Source organism: Nomascus leucogenys, chromosome 9 (genome assembly GCF_006542625.1).
Source record: "Nomascus leucogenys isolate Asia chromosome 9, Asia_NLE_v1, whole genome shotgun sequence".
Lineage (NCBI taxonomy): Eukaryota > Metazoa > Chordata > Mammalia > Primates > Hylobatidae > Nomascus > Nomascus leucogenys.
In genome coordinates, this window is record NC_044389.1 from 60,687,187 (window position 1) to 60,708,620 (window position 21,434).

General features: G+C 41.7%; 1 protein-coding gene across 1 annotated transcript in view; it reads left to right on the forward strand.

The window, feature by feature from the left end:
• Positions 1-207: 207 nt before the first annotated feature.
• Positions 208-21,434, forward strand: part of MRPL1 (mitochondrial ribosomal protein L1) — a 99,546-nt gene continuing 78,319 nt past the window's right edge. The window contains exons 1-2 of the mRNA XM_003265793.4: positions 208-910; positions 11,347-11,458. Of these exons, the coding sequence (XP_003265841.1) occupies positions 880-910; positions 11,347-11,458 (143 nt within the window). The 5' untranslated portion in view covers positions 208-879. The remainder of the gene's footprint in view (positions 911-11,346; positions 11,459-21,434) is intronic.

Sequence of the window (21,434 nt, forward strand, 5' to 3'; positions counted from 1 at the left end):
GCACAGAAGATGGAATGAACCAAGTTATGGAGGTGAGAAACGTGTGTGTGTGTGTGTGTGTTGTGGGGGAGGTAAGCTGGGAAGTGATAAAATCCGTAATCAGATTTGTTTTAGATAAACCACACTGACAGCTGTGACGTAATGGAAAGTACACTCATTGTTTTTTTTTTTTTTTCCTATCAGAATAATTTGTGCGTGGGTCTTGGAGCTGCCATTTTAAAACTAGAAATGTTTTATAAATGTCAAGTATTCTTATTCAATTGATCCTAATGGCAAGTCTACTCGCTTGCCAGCAGGGGGTAAATGTAGAGATTAATGTAAGATTTTAAAGCTAAGGTTGATCTTGCGCTGAGAGAAAGTTTGACAATTAACAAAGAAAGTTTGTCAGTGAGTTGGACACCTCCCTTGGGTAGCGGCGAAAAAGCCTAGAGAATTTTTTAAGTAAGTCTTTCCAAGGCCGGAAAAGTGGCGGAGGAAGCTAGTGGGCTTCAGGGTTCCTGTTTTTCAAGATTTTACGTTGGGTATTAAGTACTCTCACAGCCTGTTAAAATTGTCGCTCTGAGTACACTTGCAGGATCAAAAAAGAAAAAGTGTAAGAAGAAAGGATTAAAAGAATCACGGCATCGCCAACAGGATCGTATTTTCCCGAAGGTGGTTAACCAGCCATACCGGAACGACGAAACACAGGGTCCTGTGAAGCACGGAGGACTAACGGTAACACCGCCACGCCGGCAGCAAAGCTCATTTTGGTCTCCGCCCCGTTCCTCTTGCTCCTTTTAACTCCTTCCCTCTTTGCGGATTCTAGAACGGAACCCTTTTCTAATTCTTCCCAGTAGAAACGTAGGAACAATTTCGTGAACGCAATCCGGAGTGCCCAACATGGCGGCGGCCGTAAGGTGCATGGGTAGAGGTAAGGCGGGGTTGTCTTGCAGGGGAAATGGCTCTGACACCGAGTCTCTGGTTGCAGCAGAGTGCAAGGCGGATTCTGCTCTGGGTGCTGAAAATGCCTCGTGCTGTTTCTGGTCTCTAGGTTTTTCAAAGGGTCGGTCATTACTACTTAAAAGTGACCTTATGAAGGGTTTCACTCCATTCTGGAGACGTCCACCCTGAGGGAGGGAGTGGGAGCGGGACGTTCATTGAGCGCCCTCCAGGCACCTATGGGGAGGGCAAGGACTGGGTCGTCTCTGATACTGGGGTGTGGGCTGCGGGTAGTGGAGTGTGATAAGACGTGAGTTCTGGTAAGGGAAAGATGATGTATTTGAGTGTCTTAAGTCTGTAAACTAGAGCAATTTTCAAAGTGCTTTTCGGTGCTTTCTGAATTACATCGTTTAGGCGATTCCAGTTCTTAAACTTCCATAGGCGGTCTAATTTGGATCAACGTTTATCATTTGAAGGCTAATTCTGGAGTACCTCTTGGTAGCGCCTCTTCATCTTAATAATTTCAACTTTTTAGCTACGATGACAGCCCTTTCTTGTGCAACAATTTTTTTTTTTTTTTTGAGACGGCAGTCTCGCTCTGTCACCCAGGCTGGGTGTGCTGTGGCGCGATCTCAGCTCACTGCAACCTCCGTCTCCCAGGTTCAAGCGATTCTCCTGCCTCGGCCTCCCGAGTAGCTGAGACTACAGGCGTGTGCCACCACGCCTGGCTAATTTTTGTATTTTTAGTAGAGACAGGGTTTCACCATGTTGACCGGGCTAGTCTTGCACTCCTAATCTCAGGTGATCCACCCTCCTCGGCCTCTCAAAGTGCTGGGATTACAGGCCTGAGGCACCGCGCCCGGCCTGTGCAATGCTTTTTGCTTTTATTTTGTGTTTTTGAAGTCCAGTGATATATATTGTTTAATTTAGGTAGGTCTTTAGGTAGAAGCAGTAACCAGCATTACCCCTATTTTACAGAGGAAGAAATTGATCTTACTAGATATGTGGCCAAGTTCATATAACTAGTAAATGGCAGAGGAAGTACTGAAGCTTGCAATCCTAGGTCAGTGATATATGTATATTTAACATTGCATCACAGTTTTTTTTTTTTTTTTTTTTGAGTTTCTTTGCGGGAAAACTGTGTCAAGAGAGTTATTGCTCAAAAATTAGGGGTGACAAGAGATAACAACAGACCCTGATGCCTACTATGGGAGCAAACCAAAATGTGTATTATTTCTGAAAGGAGGTTGAAGGCATCTTCATGTATGACAGAAATCGTTATGTTACACAAATCCAAAGAAACCAAAAATACCTGAATATTATAATTTTCTTGTCACATTTTCTTCTCTTGGCTTCTAGGATATCTCTCTGTTAATTGTCTTCCTATTTCATGTGTCATTTTTTCTCACGTTACCTGGCTGGTTCCTCTTCCTCTCCCCAGTCTCTTTACTTGAAGTGTTCTGGAAGCCAGGGTTCCATCCTTCATTCTCATCTCTTCTGTATCTAAATTCACTCCTTGGTTAGCTCATCCAAAGTTTGTGGCTTTGATTATTGTCTATCTTTTTTATTTTTTTAATTGTTTACTTATCAAGAGAAACTGTCTAGCCCACATATTCACATTTCATAGTTCAAGAACACAAGTCAGTGACAAACTTTTAGGTAATTCAACCCAAAGAAATTCTTTATATTGCAAAATCACTTTGTGCTCTGAAATATACCAGCTTTCCTCATCTCCTCAAAATCTTTTATGGAATCATCATTTCTGTAGGAGTTGACATATGCCTTCTTTCTTGGCTCAGCCACAGCAAACATAGCTAAAACCCCCAGGGATACAATGAATGCTTCAACAATATGAAATTGCAAATGTTTTGCCAGAAGGCCCCACATCTGAGGTTCATTAAAGCACTGGAAGCCACAGTAGCTACTGTTCTTGTTAGGTATCAGCCTCAATACCAGCGTTCTTCCTGGCTGTTGGAGAAATGGATGGCCAATTATTGTCTATATCTTTTTTTTTTTTTGAGATGGAGTCTTGCTCTGTCACCCAGGCTGGAGTGCAGTGGCACGATCTCGGCTCATGCAACCTCTGCCTCCTGGGTTCAAGCAATTCTTGTGCCTCAGCCTCCCAAGTAGCTGGGATTACAGGCACGTGCCACCATGCCTGGCTAATTTTTCTATTTTTAGTAGAGGTGGGGTTTCACCATGTTGGCCAGGCTGGTCTCGAACTCCTGATCTCAAGTGATCCACTCACCTCTGCCTCCCAAAGTGCTGGGATTACAGGCGTGAGCCATCGTGCCCAGCCGATTATTGTCTATACCTTAATGGTTATCAAATTTATATCTACAGTTCAGATCACTCTTCTGAACTTCAGATTCTTATACTCATCTGCGTATTCTGCATCTCCACTTTGATAGCATATCAGCACTTTGCAATTGTTTAAAATCAAACTCATTGTCATAGCCTGCAGTCTTTTTCTTCTCATTTGAAGGCAATTCCATCCTTCAGTTGTCCAGGCCAAAACCTCAGAATATCCTTGACTCTTTTTTTTTTGAGACAGGATCTCACTGTGTTGGCCAGGCTAGAGTGCAGTGGCCTGGTCACGGCTCACTGCAACCTTGACCTCTGGGGCCCACTATGACCAGCTAATTTTTTTTTTGGTAGAGATGAGATCTCACTATGTTGTCCAGGCTGCTGTCGAGCTCCTGGGCTTAAGTGATCCTTCCACTTCAGTCTCCTGAAGTGCTGGCATTACAGGCTCTGAGCCACTGCACCTGGCTGACTCCTCTCTGTATCTCACACTTTACATTAAATAGTTGGCAAATCCTGTTGGCTTTACGTTTAAAATAAATCCAGACTCTGACTTCTCACTGCCCCACTGCAGCTACCTTGTTCCAACCTGCTACCATCTCTCACTTGGATTTCTCTACAGTCTACTGTCAATGAGTAGTGAAATTCGTCCTTTAAGGACCTCAGTCATGTTACTCCTGTGCTCAGAACTCTGCAAAGCCTTTCCATTTTTCTAAATCCAAAGCCCTTGGAATGGCCTACAGTTGTGCTGTTCATTTTATTAGCTGCTATTGATTGAGCACTTCAAATGTGGTTAATCTGAATTGAATTTGTCAAATATACATTAGATTTTGAGGGCTTAGCATAAAAAAAAAACATGTAAAATACCTCAGTAATTTTTTTTTTTTTTTCCGAGACGGAGTCTTGCTCTGTTGTCCAGGCTGGAGTGTGGTGGCATGATTGGCTCACTGTAACCTGTGCCTCCTAGGTTCAAGAGATTCTGCAGTCTCAGCCTCCCGAGGAGCTGGGATTACAGGCACATGCCACTGAGTCCAGCTAATTTTTGTATTTTCAGTAGAGACGAGGTTTTGCCCTGTTGACCAGGCTGGTCTTGAACTCCCGACCTCAGGTGATCCACCCGCCTCAGCATCCCAAACTGCTGGGATTACAGGCATGAGCCACTGCGCCCAGCCCAATTTTTTTTACATTGATAATTTAATAATACTCTGGGGTATTAGTGATAAAATATTAACTTACTGTTTCTTTTTACCTTATATATTGTAGTTATTAGAAAATTTAAAATTGTACATGTGGCTTACATTATTCTTCAATTGAGTAGCACTGGTGTACAAGTCTTCAATATCACCTTGTGCCTACCTTCTCCTACCCCCACCTCACCCAGCTGACCTCTCTGACCTCTTCTCCATCTGTCCTCCCTCACACTCACTCTGCTGTAACTAACTGGCCTTCTAGTTTCTTAAACACATTAAGAACACTCCTGCCTTAGGATCTTCGCCCTAGAACACTTTCTTGGTGTTTGCATGGCTAACTTTCCCATATCTTTCAACTCTTTGCTGAAATAGCACCCTCTTTTTTTTTTTTTTTTGAGACGGAGTTTTGCTCTTGTTGCCCAGGCTGGAGTGCAATGGCACAATCTCGGCTCACTGCAACCACCGCCTCCTGGGTTCAGACGATTCTCCTGCCTCAGCCTCCTGAATAGCTGGGATTACAGGTGCCTGTCACAACAGCCAGCTAATTTTTGTATTTTTAGTAGAGATGGGGTTTCAACATGTTGGCCAGGCTGGTCTCGAACTCCTGACCTCGGGATCCTCCCACCTCGGTCTCCCAAAGTGCTGGGATTGCAGGCATGAGCCACCATGTCTGGCCTCAAATGTCATCCTTTTAATCAGGCTTGTCTTAACCACTATACTTAAAATTGCAAACCACTTTCCCCTGATACAATCCCTTTTGTCCTGCAGTGCCTCCATCCCCCAATTATTTTTATTGGTATTGTTTTCCCCCTCTAGACATAAGCCTTATGAGGATAGGGATTTTTATGTTTTATTCACTGATGTACCTAAATGCTTCAGGCAGTGCTAGCACATGTTTCATTGGCATATTTGTTGAATGAATGAATGAATAAATGGATCATCAGAAAAATGGCCCCTTTCACGTACTGTAATGCATAATATTTGAGTCCAATTTTTGCTCTCATTTGTTCAAATTTTCTTCAACAAATGTTTATTTAGAGTCTTCACTTGACAAACACTGTGCTAGGTGCTAGGTATACAATGCTGAACAAGCTATATACATTTCCTGCCCATGATGCTTACCATCTATTGAGGAGCAGGAATTAATTGGATAATTCTTTTTCTTTTTCTTTTTCTTTTTCTTTCTTTTCTTTTCCTTTTCCTTTTCTCTTTTCTTTTCTTTTCTTCTCTTTTCTTTTAAGAGACAGGGTCTCACTGTGTTGCCCAGGCTGGTCTTGAACTCCTGGGCTCAAATTATCCTCCCACCTCAGTCTCCTGAAGTGCTGGCATTATAGGCATGAGTGATCCACCCACCTTGGCTTCCCAAAGTGTTGGGATTACATGCGTGAGCCACTACACCCAGCCTTGGATAGTTATTTCTTTCTTCTTTTTCTTTTCTTTTTTTTTTTTTGAGATGGAGTCTTGCTCTGTCGCCCAGGCTAGAGTGCAGTGACACGATCTTGGCTCACTGCCAGCTCCACCTTCCAGGTTCACGCCATTCTCCTGCCTCAGCCTCCCGAGTGGCTAGGACTACGGGCGCCCGCCACCACGCCTGGCTAATTTTTTGTATTTTTAGTAGAGACGGGTTTTCACTGTGTTAGCCAGGATGGTCTTGATCTCCTGACCTCGCGATCCGCCCACCTCAGCCTCCCAAAGTGCTGGGATGACAGGCGTGAGCCACCGCGCCTGGCCAGTTATTTCTTTTTTTTTTCCTTTTTGAGATGGAGTCTCACTCTGTTGCCCAGGCTGGGGTGCCGTGGCACGATCTTGGCCCACTGCAACCTCTGCTTCCCAGGTTCAAGTGATTTTCCTGCTTCAGCCTCCTGAGTAGCTGGGACTACAGGCACGTGTCATCATGCCCAGCTAACTTTTGTGTGTATATTTTGTTTTTTTTTCTGAGATGGAGTCTTCCTCTGTTGCCTAGGCTGGAGTGCAGTGGTACAGTCTTGGCTCACTGCAACCTCTGTCTCTGGGGTTCAAGCAGTTCCTGCCTCAGCCTCCCGAGTAGCTGCGATTACAGGAGCATGCCACCACACCCAGCTAATTTTTTTTGTATTTTTAGTAGAGACGGGGTTTCACCATGTTGGCCATGGCCATGTTACCCTCCTCAACCTCCCAAAGTGCTGGGATTACAGGCGTGAGCCACCACGCCCGACCTGGATAATTATTTCTTTAGTTAAAATTGTCCTAAGTGCTGTGAAGGAAAAGTATAAGATGCTATACAAATGTATATGAGAGCCCTAATCTATTCAGGGGAGACTCTTCTGAAGAAATAATGTTAAGTAGAGTCCTTGAAAGATAACTGTATTACTATGAACTAGTGGAGTGGAAAGCAATAGGAGAAAATGTCATAGATGGAAGATTATGAAAATTCTTAGGTGGTAAAGAACAGGGTGAAGTAACTGAAAGAAGATGAGTGTATTTGAAGCGTGGTGAACATGAGAGAGAGTGGTGCTAGAGGATGCTCACCAGATAGTTTAGTAGTAGCTCATGGAGTACCTTGGTAAAAATTTCCTTTGTTCAAAGAGCCAAGTTTAGCCATCCAAGTATTTTAAGGACATGATGAAATTTTCATTTTAAAATGATCCCTCTTACTAATAGGTGGAAAAGAAATGGAGAGGGCCAAGTGTAGAAGACAGAACAGTTTAGAGGCTGTGGCAGTCATCCAGGTGGTAGGTGATGGTGGCCTGGACTGTGATGGTTGTAGCAGAAAGGCAAGAATAGATGGATACGATTCCCTAGGGAGAGTGAGGACCATAGACTCAGGTGAGAAGGTAATATAGGACTGACCTCAAGGGAACTCTAACCTTTCACTATCAATTAAAAGAGAAGTTGTTTCTATCTCGTTGCCACGGGGTGGGAGAGATTTTGAGAATGAGTGCTGGATCACAGACTCAGTAGTTCAGGAAGTTCTGAGGGCTATTTTCTCTGAAGTAGCAAGTGAGGTTATATGCTAAGAATAAGGGGAAGAGAAATGTATTAATAAAGGAGATAAAATAATACAGCTAGACAAATTGACTACAAAAGGATTGAAAATATAGATATCATGATCTAACAGTGCTACTTAAATAGTGGTGTTTGGTTTCTTTTGGTCTGTAGCGTTTGATTTCTGTTGAAAATTGTAATTTCTGGTTGTCGTGACTGATAGTAGTGGTTTTGCTTGCTTGCTTTTTGTTGTTTGTTTGTTTGTTGTTGAGACAGAGTTTCGCTCTTGTTGCCCAGGCTGGAGTGCAGTGGTGCGGCTCACTGCAACCTCTGCCACCCAGATTCAAGCGATTCTTGTGCCTCAGCCTCTCAGGTAGCTGGGATTACAGGCATGCACCAGCACACTCAGCTAATTTTTTTTTGCACTTTTAGTAGAGACGGAGTTTCATCATCTTGGTCAGGCTGGTCTCAAACTCCTGACCTCAGGTGATCCACCCACCTCAGCCTCCCAAAGTGCTGGGATTACAGGTGTGAGCCACTGCGCCCAGCCTCTTTTGTTTTTTTGAGACAGGGTTCCTGTCACCCAGGCTGGAGTGGAGTAGTGAGATCAGAACTCACTGCAGCCTCAACTTTCCTGGCTCAAGTGATCCTGCCACCTCAAGCAATCCTCCCACCTCAGCTTCCTGAGTAGCTGGGACTACAGCTGTGCACCACCACACCTGACTAATTTTTAAAATTTTTGTAGAGATGGGGTTCCACTCTATTGCCCAGGCTGGGCTCGAGCTCCTGGGCTCAGTGGTTCCTCCTGCCTCAGCCTCCCAAAGTGCTGGGATTACAGACATGAGCCACCGTGACTGGCCTTGATTTTTTAAAATAGCAGATTGCAATTGATATGTTCAAGAGATTTTTTTGTTTGTTTCCCCAAGAGAATTATTATTTTGGGACCTTCCAAGGTTGTTAGGTTCTTGTTTAGTACAACTAGAATTGTTTGGAAGTGTTTGCCAAGCTTTGAATGGATAATTGCTTGTTCCTTAATTTACCATATGTGATTTTTCAAGATAACTGGCTTCTTTAAAAATGTGGAGCATCTTCTAGACTGTTGTATAACAGTATAGCCCACTAAATTTGAGATTCTCGAGGACAGGAACTGGACCTGTTAGTCTGTTTCAGTTTTTCTTCCTAGCCATTGTAGCCCTTTGTGGCTTTGCTGCAAAGAATTCTCAGTGGCAGACAGGTCTCCTACACTGCCTCAGGTGTCACTCCTATATGTTCACAGAATTCACAGTTTTGATGGTTATCTTGCACTTCAGCTTGGAAGATTAGAGATGAAATTGGCATGTAGCTTTAATGACATTTGAGCTGATATAAATAGGATTAGGCTGGGCGTGGTGGCTCATGCCTATAATCCTAGCACTTTGGGAGGCCAAGGCTGGAGGAACCCTTGAGCTCAGGAGTTTGAGACCCGCCTGGTCAATATGGTGGGACCCAGTCTCTACAAAAAACTCAGAAATTAGCTGGGCTTGTGATACACACCTGTAGTCCTGGCTACCCAGGAGGCTGGGGTGGGAGGATTGCTTGAGCCATGGAGGTCAAGGCTGCAGTGAGCTGTGATCATGCCACTGCACTCCAGCCTGGGTGAAGGAGCAATACCCTGTCTGAAAAAGAAAAAAAAAAAAGAGGAGTAGGCCATGGAAAGATTTGGAGATGGTACATCCTAGACAAATATAGCATTAAATGCAAAAATACTATGTTGGCATAAGTGTGTGGAAACAAGTGATCTTTTCATTGCTGGTGGGAAATGTATATAGTACTGTTACTAAATGAGCAGTATTTATCAAAATTACAAATGTTTATATCCTTTGTCAGCAAATTCACCTCTACAAATTCTATAAATATACTTGTGCAAAATGATGTTTGTGTAAGATTATTCACTTTGCACTGTTTATAATAGTAGAACATTACAAATGACCTAATGGTTGGCCACTGATTAAGTAAATTATATAGCCACACAGTGGAGTACTTTGCAGCCTTAAAAGATAACATCTTTTTTTTTTTTTTTGAGACAGGTTTTCACTGCTTCTCAGGCTGGAGTGCAGTAGGGCAACCACAGCTCAGCTCACTGTAGCCTCAACCTCCTGGGCTTAGGTGATCCTGCCACCTCTGCCTCCCAAGTAGCTGGGACTACAGGTGTGTGCCGCCACCACGCCTGGCTAATTTTTTTTTTTTTTTTTTTTTTGAGACAGAGTTTCGCTCTTGTTGTCCAGGCTGGAGTGCAATGGTGTAATCTCAGTTTACTGCAATCTCTGCCTCCCGGGTTCAAGCAATTCTCCTGCCTCAGCCTCCTGAGTAGCTGGGATTATAGGCATAAGCCACCATGCCCAGCTAATTTTGTATTTTTAGTAGAGACGGGTTTTCTCCATGTTGGTGAGGCTGGCCTCCAACTCCCAACCTCGGGTGATCCGCCTGTCTTGGCCTCCCGAAGAGCTGTGATTACAGGTGTGAGCCACCGCGCCTGGCCCAGTGTTTTGTACTTTTTTTTGTAGAGACAGGGTTTTACCATGTTGCCCAGGCTGGCCTCAGATTCCTGGAGTCAAGCGATTTGACTGCCTTGACCTCCCAAAGTGCTGGGATTCCATGCATGAGCCACCACACTCGGCAATAAAATCTTTATAAACTGATATGAAATGATCTTTCAAATGTATGCATGTACACACACCTTTATGAAAGGCACACATAAAATCTCATCTGCATCTCATGTATATATGTGTGTATGTTTGTGAAAATAGGCTCTAATACCTTTAGATGAAAAAGCAAGATAGAGTAGTGATTAGAGTATGCTACCATTTTATAAAAGAGGAAGGAAATATATTGGTACCTATATGTTTATATATGTATATAGTGTTTCTAAAAAGATGCATAAGGTATTGCTAACATGGGAGAGAAGCTGGGGGCCAAGTGTAGGAGGAAGACTTTACTTTTGTAATCTTCAAATAAAAACATATTTCTAATATTTACACACGCAAAAGAATATAGGTAAGATATAAAGAATAATAATAGCTTGAAATTCTAAATACTCACTATTAAGCTTAAAAAAATAGAACATTAACAATACCTTCGAAGACCTGTGTACCTTTTTCTTATTTCTCGCAGATCCAGTGCCCCACTTTGTTCTTCAGAAGTACTTGGGCAACTGTGTTAATGTCTTATTTATTGTAAAAATGAATAAATAAATTAAGAAATTTTGGGATACATATACATATTCCCTAATAATAGAACTAACATACTCTGATGAATATGAAATAGATTAAGTTAAAAATAAATGAAAACCCCAGAGCCTTGAGAGGCTGAGGAGGGAGGCCCACTTGAACCCAGGAGTTCAAGGTTATAGTGAGCTATGTTCGTGCCACTGTACTCCAGCCTGGGTGACAGAGTGAAAGCCTGTCTTTAAAAGAAAAAAAAAATATAAGACAGTTCAAATATTAGATGTATTTACCTGCTTTTAGTTTCAAGAACTGTGGTTTCTATGATTATACTTTTTTTTTTTTTTTGAGATGGAGTATCACTCTGTCACCCAGGCTAGAGTGCAGTGGCGCTGTATTGGCTCACTGCAACCTCCGCCTCCTGGGTTCAAACGATTCTCCTGCCTCAGCCTCCCGAATAGCTGGGTCTACAGGCGCGTGCCACCATGCCTGGCTAATCTTTTGTATTTTTAGTAGAGACGGGGTTTCACCGTGTTAGCAAGGATGGTCTCGATCTCCTAACCTCGTGATCCACCTGCCTCAGCCTCCTAAAGTGCTGGGATTACAGGCATGAGCCACTGTGCCTGGCTATTATTACACTTTTAAAAGAAGGATTCAAAATCACAAAATATTAAATGTTTTCATTTTGAAAATACTGATTTTTAAAATTAAAAAAATTATGAATATAATGATTATTTAATGTTAATATTTTACATGTTTTTCCTTTCAAGCCTTGATACATCATCAAAGGCATAGCCTTTCCAAGATGGTTTATCAGACATCACTTTGTTCTTGTTCTGTAAACATTCAAGTGCCCAACAGACATTTTGCTGCTGCTACAAAGTAAGTATTTTTTTTTTTTTTAGTTATTATTTCATTTATCATTTAAATTTTTTTAAAATTTTTTTAAAAAGCATGCTTAGTTCCATAAAGATTTGCCAGGACATATATTTATAAAAGTTTATTATTTCTGCTTCATCGACCTTATAGTCCTGAAGGAAAGATAAGACATAATAATACTTAACATTTATTGAACACTGATGTTCAGTAACTAACTTATTCCCAACAGCAACCTTATGAGGAAGCTATTGTTATTATGCACATTTTACAGAGAAGAAAATAGAGGCACTGGTAGGTTATATAACTAGCCCAAGGTCAGAGAGTTACTAAATTTTAGAGCTAGGGTTTGAATCCATGGAGTTTATTCCAGAACCAAAGCTTTTTCCAGTATGCTTTCACTGCCTTTTTAAAACAGAACCCACTGTTGCAATTAATGAATTTTAATTAAGGTGTTCTCTCTGTGTCTATTTCTTTCTGTTCTTTAAATTACATTTTTTCCTTTTAGGCACTTTTTATACATCATGTATTAGAGGATTATCCGTACTATGATTACATAGTAAGATTTCAGATTTGCATAGTATATATATTGGGTATAAATTTATATTATTTTGGCTGGGCATGGTGGCTCATGTCTATAATCCCAGCACCTCGGTAGGCCAAGGCAGGCAGATCACTTGAGGTCAGGAGTTCGAGACCAGCCTAGCCAACATGGTGAAACCCCGTGTCTACTAAAAATACAAAATTAGCGGGTGCCGTGGCTCACGCCTATAATCCCGGCACTTTGGGAGGCTGAGGCGGGTGGATCACGAAGTCGGCAGTTCAAGACCAGCCTGGCTAAGATGGTGAAACCCTATCTCTTCTGAAACTACAAAAATTGGCCGGGTGTGGGGGCAGGCACCTGTAATCCCAGCTACTCAGGAGGCTGAGGTGGGAGAATTGCTTGAACCTGGGCAGCAGAGGTTGCAGTGAGCCAAGATCGCGCCACTATGCTCCAGCCTGGGCGACAGAGTGAGACTCCATCTCAAAACAAAAAACAAAACAAAATTAGCTGGACATAGTGGTGTGTGCCTGTAATCCCTGCTACTTGGGAGGCTGAGATAGGAGAATCACTTGAACCTGGGAGGCAGAGGTTGCAGTGAGCTGAGATTGCGCCACTGCACTCTAGCCTGGGCAACAGAGGAGACTCTGTCTCAAAAATAAAATAAAATAAGATATATGTAAAGGGATGAAATCTGTTCTCTCAACTTTGTATTTCCAAGAGCAGGATCTGGTTTCTTGCCAAAAAGCTCTAGGATAATAATAGTTAAAATTTATGAATGCTTCCTTTGTGCTAGGCACTATACAAAGCATATAGCATATATTAATTCATTTAAATTTCACAACACTCTTTGAAGCATAGATACTATTGTAAGTGTTTTACAGATGAAGGAATGGAAGCCCAGAGGTTAAGTAATACGTTCAAAGTTACACAACTAGAATGTGTTGGAGGAAGGGTTTTAGCCTAAATTTTCTGACTTTAGAACTATCACACTCTTCATGGTTAGTATATAATAATAGAATCATTGGCTCTGGAGGATAGGGTCTGCAAAGCAAATAGAGTTCCAGCTACAAAAGTCTTACTTTATGATGAAATTTGCTAGAATACAGTCCTTAGGTTATGGGATACCCAAAGTGAAAACTAAAGGGTGGAAAGTTTTTGCTGACTGTAAATTTTCACTTAATATATTCTTATTTCTGTAAACTTAATTTAATATCAGGCAGCTGTGCCTCAGTTGCCTCTTACTTAGCATACTTTGTTGAGCATCTGCTGTAAGCCTGGCACTGTGCAAAATGATGATATGAACAAGGCACACATTCCATTCCTCTGTCTTTGAGATTTTCACAGTGAACTGACAGCAACATAAACAGTTGCTTTTTGTTTTAAATGAATTAATTAAAATGAGTTAGTTAACTCTGTGAGTAGATAAAAGATAATTCATGGTAAAAGATAAAAGATACTCATGGTAAGCATAGTAGGTAGTGAAAAGTTGGTCTTCTTCCCACCCCATCCTTTAGTCATTTGTAATGGTCTGTGCATATGTAAGTACGTGAATATATTATTTGTTTTTTACATAAATGGTAGTGTACTATATACCCTGTTTTGCATATTGCCTGCTTTTTTTTTTTTTTTTTTTTGAGACGGATTCTCACACGGTCACCTGGGCTGGAGTGCGGTGGTGCGATCTTGGCTGACTGCAACTTCCACCTCCCGGGTTCAAACGATTCTCCTGCCTCAGCCTCCTAAGTAGGCGCCTGCCACCAAGCCCAGCTAATTTTTGTATTTTTAGTAGAGATGGGGTTTCACTATGTTGGCCAGGCTGGTCTCAAACTCCTGACTTTGTGATCCGCCTGCCTTGGCCTCCCAAAGTGCTGGGATTACAGGTGTGAGTCACCGCACCCGGGCCACCTGCATTTAAGTTAACAATAGATCTTGGAAATAGTTTCATATGGAGCTGTCTAGTCATTTTAACTGCATTTCATTGTGTGAAATGTAGAAGTGCATAATTTATGTAACTATTCCCCTATTGATGCACATTTTTCTTTTTCTTTTTCTTTTTTTTTTTTTGAGGCGGAGTCTCGCTCTGTCGCCCAGGCTGGAGTGCAGTGGCGCAATCTCGGCTCACTGCAAGCTCCGCCTCCCGGGTTCACGCCATTCTCCTGCCTCAGCCTCCCAAGTAGCTGGGACTACAGGTGCCTGCCACCGCGCCCGGCTAATTTTTTGTATTTTTAGTAGAGACGGGGTTTCACCGTGTTAGCCAGGATGGTCTCGATCTCCTGACCTCGTGATCCGCCCGTCTCGGCCTCCCAAAGTGCTGGGATTACAGGCGTGAGCCACCGCGCCCGGCCTGATGCACATTTTTCTTTCCATTCTTTTTCTATTACAAGTGATCCTGCAAGTGAATAATCATGCATATAGATCCTGTCAAATATAATGAATATTTTTGTAGCATAAACTCTGAGAAATAGAATTGTTGGGTCAAAAGATGTGTGCATTTATTATTTTGATAGGTAATACCAAATTGCCTTCATAGAAATCTTGCCAGTATTTTTACCAGCAAGTATTATTAGAATGCCAATTTTCCCATGTATAGTATAGTCAAATTTTTTCATCTTTGACAATTTGATAGGTAATAAATAGCATCATTATATTTATATTTCTTTTATTATTAGTGAGGTTGTATACCTCTTCATATGTTTAAGAGCCACTTATATTTTCTTTTCTTTTTTTTTTTTTTTTGAGGTGAAGTTTTGCTTTTGTTGCCCAGGCTGGAGTGCAATGGTACAATCTCGGCTCACCGCAACCTCTGCCTCCCAGGTTCAAGCGATTCTCCTGCCTCAGCCTCCTGAGTAGCTGGGATTACAGGCACGCACCACAATGCCCAGCTGATTTTTTTTTTTTTTGTATTTTTAGTAGAGATGGGGTTTCACCATGTTGGTCAGGCTGGTCTTGAACTCCTGACCTCAGGTGAGCCACCTGCCTCGGCCTCCCAAAGTGCTGGGATTACAGGCGTGAGCCACCCTGCCTGGCCCATTTATATTTTCTTTACTGTGAATTTTCTTTTCTTGTCCTATTCTAATTTTTTGTTGTTATTGATATGTAGAAGCTTCTCTATATATTGTTGTACACAAATATGATATTCATATATTATGAATTAACATGTCTGTGATACAACTTCTGATTAGTATGACTGTTTTAACTGTCATATTAGAGGATTGGATCAAGTGCTATGTGATCACAGATGAAATGTCAGTTCTATCTGGGGAAGAGTAGGGCAAGAAGTATTTGAGCTAGGTCTTGAAAGATAGAATTTTGCAGGGGGCTGGGTGTGGTGGCCCATGCTTGTAATCTCAGCACTTTGGGAGGCCGAGGCGGGTGGACCACTTGAGGTCAGGAGTTTGAGACCAGCTTGGTGAAACCCTATCTCTACTAAAAATACCAAAAAATTAGCTGGGCTTGGTGGCGCACGCCTGTAATCCTGGCTACTCAGGAGACTGAGGCACAAGCATTGCTTGAACCTGGGAGGTGGAGGTTGCAGTGAGCCAAGATCACGCCACTGCCCTCCAGCCTGGGCAACAGATTGAGACTCTGTCGAAAAAAAAAAAAAAAAAAGAATTTTGCAGGGGAATTGGTTGAAAGGTATTTCGGTAGTGCAGAGACATGAAAGTGAATGATACAGATACAAACATAACTAATTTGGTTTGAATATAAGGTGACTATAAGATACAAACATAACTAATTTGGTTTGAATATAACTAATTTGGTTTGAATATACAAACATAACTAATTTGGTTTGAATATAATTTGGTTTGAATATAAGATGAATAGGGAGGTGGCAGAAATGTAACAAGAAAGGAGGCTTCCTTTGAGTGTGAATAGTGCCTGGATTCTTTTTATTGTTAAGTTGCTGGAGTACTGCTTGTACCAGTTTATATCCCCACTTAGTAATTAGTGAGAAGTGCCAGTTTTCCAAATGCCTAACAACCTTGGATACCATCAGTCTTCATTTGTGTTTCTTCACTGTATTTCTTTTTTTTTTTTGAGATGGAGTCTTGCTCTGTTGCCCAGGTTGGAATGCAGTGGCATGATCTCGGCTCATTGCAGCCTCCACCTCCCAGGTTCAGGCGATTCTCTTGCCTCAGCCTCCCAAGTAGCTGGGATGACAGGCATGTACCACTACACCTTGCTAATTTTTGTAGTTTTAGCAGAGATGGGGTTTCACCATGTTGGCCAGGCTGGTCTCAAACTTCTGACCTCAAGTGATCTGCCTGCCTCGGCCTCCCAAAGTGCTGGGATTACAGGTGTGAGCCACCATGCCCAGCCTCTTTACTGTATTTCTGGCTTATGCCTTTTGCCTGTTTTTCTATTGGGCTTCGTCTTTTTCTCTCTGCTCTGTAAACATAGTTGTTTATTAGGGATACTAATTATTTCAAGAATATTTTATCTTTAAATGTTGTTTTCCTTTATACCCTAGAAATGTTTCATTTTGTCTATTCCAAGTTCTATTCCAGTATGGTTTTAAATGTGCTTTTCAAAAACCTAGAGAGCATAGAACAAAAAATATGCCTACTCTTAAAAAACCATGAAAATTTATAAGCAGAGGTTTTTTTCATGGACAATGAGAGTTACTTAGTAGTTTGATAAGAATCATAGTATTCATAATTTTAGTTGTAGTTTTTATTATTTAATGTATTGACTTTATAATATACTAAAAAAATGTTTTTTTCATGGCTAGATTTTGTTTTTTATCAGGATCTGAATGGAGTAGAGGGGCATGTGCCAGCTTCTCTTGTCTCTGTCCTTTTGGCTCTCCCCTCTGCCCTGTGTTGTGCAAGTATATATCCTCTATTTGCCAGTAGCAGATCCTGATTTTTAAAAAGGCCATTAGGTTGAGTCTGGTTTTGTTTCTCTCTTGACCGTGGGTTTTTTTCTTTTTCTTTTCTCTTCTTTCTTTCTTTATTTTTTTGAGTGGAGTTTCGCTCTTTTTGCCCAGGCTGGAATGCAATGGTGTGATCTTGGCTCACTGCAACCTCCGCCTCCCAGGTTCAAGTGATTCTCCTGCCTCAGCCTCCAGAGTAACAGGGATTACAGGCACGCACCACCATGCCCAGTTAATTTTGTATTTTTAGTAGAGACGGGGTTTCACCCTATTGGCCAGTCTGGTCTCGAACTCCTGACCTCAGGTGATCCGCCTGCCTTGGCCTCCCAAAGTGCTGGGATTACAGGCATGAGCCACTGCACCTGGCTTGACAATGTTTTTTTTTGTTGCTTATGTCAGATATCTGAATGCCAGATATGTCATGTAGGGACTGAAGTAAATAATATTTACGCCTGCAAACAGGCATGCCCCTTCATCTGTCAGAGCATTGAGTCAGTCTCATCAGGAGTTGAGCTAGGTTTTGGTTTTGTTGTTGCCATGGTTACCACCAGCTTCAAATTTCTGTAGTTACCTTGTTCTTAGGGTGGGAGCTGGGTTGCTGGAGGGTTTTTCTCAGCATTCCTGTTCCTTGCTCAGTTTTCTGCATTCCCTGTGCAGCTGTGTCTCAGTGGCGGGGATGGGGTGGGATGGGGTGGGGTGGAGTGGGGTGGGGTGGGTCACTCTTTTGCACCCTTCCCTAGCAGTAGACTTCTATTCCTGGTGATGGGTGGTGGGAAGAATGTTTTTTTTTTTTTTAATAAATCCAGCCCTAGTCTTAAGTAGGCCCAGTGCAGCTGGACCTTGGGGTTGGGGTTTTCTCAGCATTTCTGTTCCTTCTCTTCATGGCACCACTTATCTGTTGCATGTCTTATGGGGATGTTTCCTAGCCCTTCCCTAGCTGGATTGGTACAGGATACTGGGCTCAGGACTATTTCTTGCCCTGCTCCCAGTGGGTAGAAGTGTTGTAGGTTTTTATCTTCTTCTTCCCTTCCACCGTTAGACACAGTGCGTGTTTACCTGTGCCTTTTCCTGTGTGCCTGCAACTGGGTGGGGGGTGGGGGGGAGCAGCGCGCTTCTAATCTTCTGCTTTGCTCCAGTCTTTCGTGGGAGCACCTGGTGGGAGATATGTGGAAAATGGCCTGTGAATTGAATGTGAACTCCCCGTATGCCTGGGTCTCCCAAGAGGTTTATACTGTCACACTAGCCCTAAAATTGCAGCTGATTGTTTCTTACCTGCTTGCCTTTCTCTCGTGCTCTGGCGCAAGGGAGACTGTGGTGGGAACTGGAGGGTGGGACTGACTGTCCTTGGATTTCAGGTTATTTGTCTTCAGTCTCGCTGTGTCATGGGTTCAAGAAAAGTGATTTTTATCAAGCTCTTTCTCATTGTTAATGGTCTTTCCAGCTTTTACGTTTTAAGTGGAAACAGAACTTCTGCATTTAGTTTAAAAGGTAATGAGTAAACCAGCATCAGAGATGTTAGTGAATTTGTTTATGTGATTACACTAAGAAATAAGAATTCCAAATATTTCCATTCCATTAATATGCCCTAGGCATTTTCTCTTTAGTTCTGTTTAGTTCGTTTTAGTTTGACAGAGTTTGTACGAATTTCCCCCCACTAATGTCCCAATGTAAAGGATTCTTCAGCCTTGGAAAGACTTGGATTGGTCTCTTGGGGGTCACAGATTTTCAAAGGCCTTGAAGTGAACTTTATTATATCTCTGATTTTTAAAAATCATATTTTAGGCCAGGTGCAGTGGCTCATGCCAGTAATCCCAGCTCTTTGGGAGGCCGAGGCGGGCAGATCACAAGGTCTGGAGTTCGAGACCATCCTGGCCAACATGATGAAACCCTGTCTCTACTAAAAATAGAAAAAATGAGCCGGGCATGGTGGCAGGCACCTGTAGTCCCAGCTACTCGGGAGGCTGAGGCAGGAGAATCGCTTGAACCTGGGAGGCGGACGTTGTGGTGAGCCCAGATTGCACTACTGCACTCCAGCCTGGCAACAGAGCGAGACTCCGTCTTAAAAAAAAAATCATATTTTATTGGGTATGACCGTGGAATTCATGTTTTTGGAGTTAGGAGACAGCTGAGGCAGGGAAAAAGTTATTGCTTGTGTACAGTCTCTTATTATTCGTTTAATCTGTGTGGTTTAGTTACCCAGGTAACTGCAGCTAAGTTCTGTTCTCTTTGATTCAGACTGCCAGTTGTTTGTCCTCTACCTTCCCAAAAACCTTTCTAGTATGATTTATTGTATTCTCTGAGAATCACAGTATTTAAGGGTTCCTGATAGAGCTTTATATAATTGCATGAACAACAAAGTTCTTCTGGATGTGATTCTTATGAATAAAGATAGCTATCTTTTGGAAGGCCATGGAAAACAGGTGGCAGGTCTGTTAGATTAATTATTATGGAAGGAATTTGTTAAATTGCAGTTCTTTTTTTAAGAATGCCTTTTCCTGAGAGTCCTATTTGATCAATGTTATAATGTTATACTTTTTTGTGTTTATAAATATTTTCACTCAACCACTTTAAATATTTTGTGAAACAAGGTCCAAAGTATAAATAAATTGCAATATACCCAACTCAGACTCTTTATGTATCAGACTTTCATTGAGTTTTGCAAATACTTATTAATTTAAAAAGTCATATTTCAGCCTTGGGGAATATCAGATTAATTGTAAATTAAATGCATAGGTTCAACTATGATTGAAAATTTAGTGGCGAATTCTGCATTTATGTAAAGTAAGCCTGGAGGCTACAGCTAGAACATTTTGTTTATTTTAAATAGGAGAATTTATTCCTAAAACAGGCTCTCCAAAATCCTTCTGTTGGCTTCTCTGCTGCTTTGCTAAATATAAAGTAAAAATATGGTTGCTCCAGTTTGGAAGGTTTCAGGATTTTGTGGAGTACTTCCACGGTAGCTGTTGAGATATGTTGTATCCATCCACTTGGGCACTTGCTTAGACTTGTCGTCAGTCCAGAAGGACACCTGTGCGCCATTAAAAATGAGCATTGTCATTATCTAATATTCTGTTAAATTGCTCATTAGCTGGGAGGGTATTATTATTAGAGGTGGTAGTAAGGATTTACTGAGTACTAAAAGTGAGAATGGAATTATACGTTGAATTGGTTTTTGAGGTCTTTTTAAAAAAATTGTTTTATTGTCATCCATTTCTTTCACATCAATTTTATAGGACTTCATATTCATTTTCTTCCATAACAAATTGCCATCTCTGCCATAATAAATTACCACAAACTTTGAGGCTTAAAACTACACAAGTTTTTCATTTCACAGTTCAGTAGGTGAGTAGTCTGACATGGATCTCACTGGGCTAAAATCAAGGTGTTGGCAGTTTTTTTTCTGGAGGCTCTATGGGATAATCCATTTCCTTGCAATCCCCAGCTTCAAGAGGCCACCCACATTCTTTAGTTCATGGCCCTCATCCTTCATCTTCAAAGCAATGGTTGGTTGCTTGAATTTCTCCAGTGTCATTTTCCCATATCTGTGTGTTGCAGTTGGGAAAGGGAAAAGACTCACTTTTAAGGACGCATGTGATTAGATTGGGCCCACATAGATAATCTAGGATAACTCTCCATCTCAAGATCTTTAACCTTATCTCATCTGCAAGGTGGTTTTTTTTTTTTTTTTTTGCCATGTAAGGTAATATATTCACAAGATTTGGGAATTAGGATATGGGTCTCTTTGAGGCATTATTCTGACTACCACAGAACCTGAACATCTTTCTAGAATACTATTACACTAATTTAAAACTTTTATGGTTAGAAGAGTATAGGCATGATTTGAATTAATGCTGAGAAAATTACATCACCTCTAGTTCTTTTTATCTTCAAATTCTTATCTGCCATTGCCTGTTAAATATATTTTCTTAGATATTTTGTAAGCACCTTGTTAGCTTTTGCTATGTAACAAACCACTCTACAGTTATTTATCATTGCCCACATATCTATGGGTCAGCTGACATAGGCTGGGTTTGATGGATATCTCTGATGACCTTGGCTGGACTTACAGTGCATCTGTAAGTTTGCAGGTCAGCTGAGAATTGTCTAATGTAGCCTGGGGCTCTGTGGAGGCAGTTCTGTTCCACATGTTTCTCATCCTCCTGCCTTTGAGCTAGCCTAGGCATGTTCTTCTAATGAAAATGGCAGAAATGCAAACATGAAAGTAGAAACATGTGAAACTTCTTTTGGCCTAAGCATAGAGCAGGGAAACTGTCATCTTTGCTTTATTCTGTCAGCCAAAAGTAGTCACATGGACAAATAAAAGGGCTGAGAAATATACTCCTCCTCTTTAGTGAGAGGAAGAGCAAAGTCATGTAGCGAAGGGCTTGAATGGAAAGGAGGTAAAGAATTGGGACCAGTGATACAATTGACCCATACTCAAATTTTGTATCCCCCAAACTTGAACTAATCTCTGTGATTGCCTCCCTCACCAGAAACCTGTTTTGCTTTCTTTATTTCTGATCTTAGTTAATGATTCTATTCTATGCCTAGTCACCCAAGCC